The 4,729-nt window shown below is 55.5% G+C and overlaps 1 protein-coding gene across 1 annotated transcript; it reads right to left on the bottom strand.

Moving 5' to 3' along the window:
• Positions 1-316: 316 nt before the first annotated feature.
• LOC120840804 lies at positions 317-1,895 on the bottom strand. Its single transcript, XM_040211526.3, has one exon. It carries the CDS (start codon positions 1,836-1,838, stop codon positions 423-425), a length of 1,416 nt encoding a protein of 471 aa, XP_040067460.1. The 5' UTR covers positions 1,839-1,895; the 3' UTR covers positions 317-422.
• Between the last annotated feature and the right edge of the window lie 2,834 nt (positions 1,896-4,729).

Below are 4,729 nucleotides of genomic sequence, written 5' to 3'. Positions count from 1 at the left end.
CCACAGCGCCCCCTCCTGGGCGGACATAAATTGAGATAATAGTGAGGCGCCGCCCGGCGATCTCAGCACGCACCGCAACGAGGTCCCGGTTAACAGTGCAGAGGTCAGAGACATCCACGACATGGTGAGGGATAGCTTTTTGGATATAAATTGCAGCGCTGCCGTTTGGAAAGCTTGGTATGGACGGGTTTTTATAAGCAAAATACCCAGGGATGCTGCGATTTCCTGGGAGACCAGCTTCGCAAAGAGCTAAAATGGGTATCTTCCATTGTTGAAGGTAGAGGGACAACTCTGACAGTCTGGTCAGCAGACCTGCACAGTTCCACTGTAGAGCCACAGGGGTCTGTCGTCGCCCTCTAGCAGGGGACTGATGCACTGAGGGAGGCATCAGCGGGGCTAAGGGTACCGCTGTCAGTCGAGCTTCAGAGCAGCGCCCCTATGATGCCCTCGAGCGCTAGGACGGCTTCCAGGAACTTACGGAACGAGGATGTTGGCAGGATGTGGATTAGGTCACGCACGGCGCCAAAGATCATGGTTACAATGGACTTGAAGGGATGCGGCGAGAAGGGGGCGGCGGCTTCGGTGTGGCCTGAAGATGGCGGCACAGGTGCGCCTTGTCGAGAAGCTCGGGTGTCGCGGCCTTTGGATGGTTTCGAGCCTTTGACAGTTTCTGCCCAGGTCTGTTTTACCGTGGTGCTGAAGGCTGAGAGGCTGGTGCCGGGAGTGGCATCGGTTTCTTGGCAGGTAGGGGATGATACCGCCGGTGCATGAGTGTCGGTCGGGGAAGGACGCGCGTCTTGGGGTACATTCTTGTCTGAGGGGGTGCTACTCTGCTCACTGCGTGAATTCTTGTCTGACTTGGCTGACGAGGAGTTGCGGAGTGCTTCGCGAGCATCCCGGAACGTTGCGTTGTTTTCTGAGCGGTAACGCGAGATGGCGAGCTCTCGACGTCGGGTTGGGCAGGACGAGGACGTGGCCTCATGGCTCTGACGACAGTTGATGCACTTTGGTTCGGGTGATTCGCACCCGCCGTCGTGTGAGGCGCCGCATCGTGCGCATGCCTGGGAACGATTGCAGACCGCGGATATATGGCCGTAACGGAGGCACCGCCGACACTGCAGGGCTTTTACCTTGAAAGGCAGGACCGGAGTTCGAACTAGTCCGTAGAGGAGGGAGTCGGGCCGCGTCTTCCCGAGGAAGACAATCTTCACGAGTTTAGACTTCTCCCCAAGTCGCCGCACGTCCCAGATCTTGACTGGAGCCCGTATCTGGTTCCGGATGTCAGCGTCGGAAAGGCCGAGTTCCACGTCCCTGATAAGCCCGATGCAGGTGTTCGGGGGACTGGAGAGGAATGCTCGGACAGGAGTGGTGCAGAGTACCTTGAGGTCCAGGAGTACTCCCTTGAGCTTGGGTGTCCGTGCTTCGACTGCGATTAAGTTCCTTGCCTTGTTGACGCGGACTTCTTTGACGGCACCTGGCGCAGCACATTCGACGTATTCTGTAAGCTTGGATGGACTGAGCGACGCAACCGAGGCGGAGTTGGTGGGGCCGAACAAGACGGTGAACCCCTCTTCAAGTAGCCTGTGGCTAGTAGTCCCGGACGTGCCCGAGCCGCCACTTTTCCGTCGGCGCTTTTTGCCTCGCGATTCGGTCCAGTCTTGGGACCCTTCAGTGTCGTCCATATCGGAGATGCCTTCCTTGAAGGTAGAGTCGTCCTCCGAAGATTCGGCTACCTCATGAGCTTGTCGGGGAGACGGACGAGTCCCCGACGGCACGTGCTCCGGCTCCAGGTGGTAGGTGGGCCTGTCAACTTGGGATGAAGGTTGGCCAGCAGACATTCCGTCGTCGGCAAGGGGCTGAGGTTGGCTCTGCACGAGCCCCCCGCGGCGCTTGCTTGCGGTAGACCGGGCGATGTTCGGCGTCTCCCAGAAGGCCCCAGAAAAAAAGGCTGAAGTTCAACGCTCGTACCGGCGAGGTTTTCGGCGTTAGATGTGACAGCAGGAACAACACAGCGTGCTTCGAGACGACAGCGGACGCAGCTCAGCGGCAACCGTCCACTTCGGACGCCGAAGACAGAGCGCAAAGCTTGCCGGCGATGCCGCTTATGTGTTCCGGTGGCCGGGACATGAAAAACCCCCGCGTCAGTCGTGGGCGACAGTCCTTTTAAACACAGTAGAGGCGTCTCGCCGTAAGGTGGCAGCTTCATAGGTCATCCGAGCCGACCAATCAAAGCCAGGCAGAAGTGTCGCTTGAGGGATGGTGATAGTGGCCACGGCACGAGGAGATGGAGGACGAAGTGGTGCAGCACGGCACGAGGCGATCGAGGACGATGTGATGGCCACGGCACGAGGCGATCGAGGACGATGTGATGCAGCACTACAAGAGAGCAACAAGCCCACTCAGTGAGGTGAACACTTGGCCGCAAATCCCGTGTCAGTGTGTGTGTGTGTTCGTCGTTTGGTTTTAATCGTCACCTAGGTTAGCCTAGCACGGGGTAGCTGGCATGGGCAGGTAACGTAAAAAAAAAAATTAAAGTCGGGTTATGATTTTTGTGTTTTGTAGAAATGCCAACATGGCTTTCAGGGTGTTCTGGCACTTTCGTCCGGAACTGTCGGGTGCAAGGATGTCATTTGTTGTGAGGTCGCTCTTGCCAAGCCTTTTGCGCAGTGCTGCTCGTTGAGTTTCATATGCTGGGCAGACACACAGAATGTGTTCCACCGTCTCTGCGGAGTGACTCTGGGAGCAAAGTGGGTGCTGCCCCTTACCTATCTTCGTAAGGAAAGCATTCGTGTAGGCCGTGTTTGTGCGCAGGTGTCGCACAAGAGTCCGCGCCGCCCGAGATAGGCCGGACAGCGCACCTCTTGGTAGTGCCGGTTTTGGCTTGCTGTCTTGAAGGTGCCAGTGGACGTTGAGTGCCGCCTGCTGTGGGTGTGGTGGTGTGGGGACAGTGCGAGGCGCTAGGTGAGGAGCACCATCCGGTGAGGTGACAGCTGGGTAGCAGCTTGGAGGGCCTTGTCAATAGCCACTAGCTCGGCCGTCGTGGAGGATGTAGGCGCCTGTAGCCTGTCGCACCATTCCAGGGCTAACTCCGGGATGTAGAAAGCTGCCGTGCTGGATGTTCTAGCCTTGTTTACAGAGCCGTCCGTGTATATCTGCAGCCAACCACCGTAGTGTTCTTCGATGTGTTTTTCCACAGCTTCTCTGACAGCGTTGATCGGTCCAACTTTTTTGCCTCGCAGGCGCTTGATCCGTAGCTCGATGGATACCTTGGCAACTTCCCAGGGCGCTACCCTTGCTTCGCTCGTCATTGTCGGTAGCGGGCCGGCTATGTTAAGGAAATCTTCTACCGTGTCGTGCCATGACCCTTTGGTCCGAGCCCCGTGTCAGTCGTGGGCGACAGTCCTTTTAAACACCGTAGAGGCGTCTCGCCGTAACGTGGCAGCTTCGTAGGTCATCCGAGCCGACCAATCAAAGCCAGGCAGAAGCGGCGCTTGAGGGATGGTGGTAGTGGCCACGGCACGAGGCGATCGAGTACAAAGTGATGCAGCACGGCACGAGGCGATCGAGGACGATGTGATGGCCACGGCACGAGGCGATCGAGGACGATGTGATGCAGCACTACAAGAGAGCAACAAGCCAACTCAGTGAGGTGAACACTTGGCCGCAAATCCTATTACAATGCACTGCTCGATTACCAGAGGGAGGTGACCTCAATGACAGGACCCCTCAACCTTTCGTTCATGCATCTCCCAGACTGCCCCACGTACACACTCCCACGAGACAGAGGGACTCTAGTGGGGATTTTGTACAGAATCTAAAGCAAAGTGGGGATGGTGTACAGAATCCCTCTGTCCTGTCTTTCGGTGGATCCTGAAGGGGCATGTGTCCAGAGAACCCTCGGCACGACAAAGTGCACCTTCCCGGCCGTCGGCAGAGCAGAAACGCTAACGCCGAAGGGTAGCGACGCTACATGACCGCTTCGTACGTGGCGGAACGTTGACTGCTGCTTATTGTAACTTAGGAAGTGTTGAGAGTAAGCGCAGTGATGTTGGCGGGACACGGCGGGCCGGATTAGCGTGGAACTCCCCGAAATGGTATCCAGAAGACAGGGATTTAGCCCACGTCGGCATTCGTGCTTGGCAGCTGCTGTACACGTGAGCGTGCAAGCTACATTATTCACCAACGCTGGAGCACTCGGCAGACAAAAGAGCTTTCCGCGATCTCTTCTGTTGCTCGACAAGCATGCCCTGAATGCGAGGCCCTTGTGTGAGTAAAGTTTGTCTCCCAGCACACGGTTCATCTTGAATTTCATTTTAATATACTAAAGGCCTTTAGCGTAAATGCCATTTTAAGTGCCCGCCTGACAGAGGTATTAGACTATACGAGTAATTGCGCAGAAAGGTCATGCGTGTTTGGCAGCGAAAATAAACGAACACACGTCAAATCTTAGTGGTAATTGCGAGGGCTTCCTGGGCCTCTACATTCACACATCATAATTTGTTGGCTGAATTAGGCCATCACCAAGCGTCATCGTCCGTCGAACCTAATTTTTGCGACACAAAGAACTATTCCACGAGACATTACATTATTCTGATGTTAGTGTTTCCGCGTAAAGTTACAGAAACCGGGAAATATTAAAGTTCTCGAACGAACCTCGCACGACTATGGTCGAACTTAATTTCAAAACAGCGTAACTTGTAGAAAAAAAAGTGAATATACAATATAATTA

This window comes from Ixodes scapularis, unplaced genomic scaffold (assembly GCF_016920785.2).
Source record: "Ixodes scapularis isolate PalLabHiFi unplaced genomic scaffold, ASM1692078v2 PGA_scaffold1__304_contigs__length_218370807, whole genome shotgun sequence".
Taxonomy (NCBI): Eukaryota; Metazoa; Arthropoda; class Arachnida; order Ixodida; family Ixodidae; genus Ixodes; species Ixodes scapularis.
Note: the sequence above shows the minus strand (reverse complement) of the source record. Positions and strands in the feature narration are given on the sequence as shown.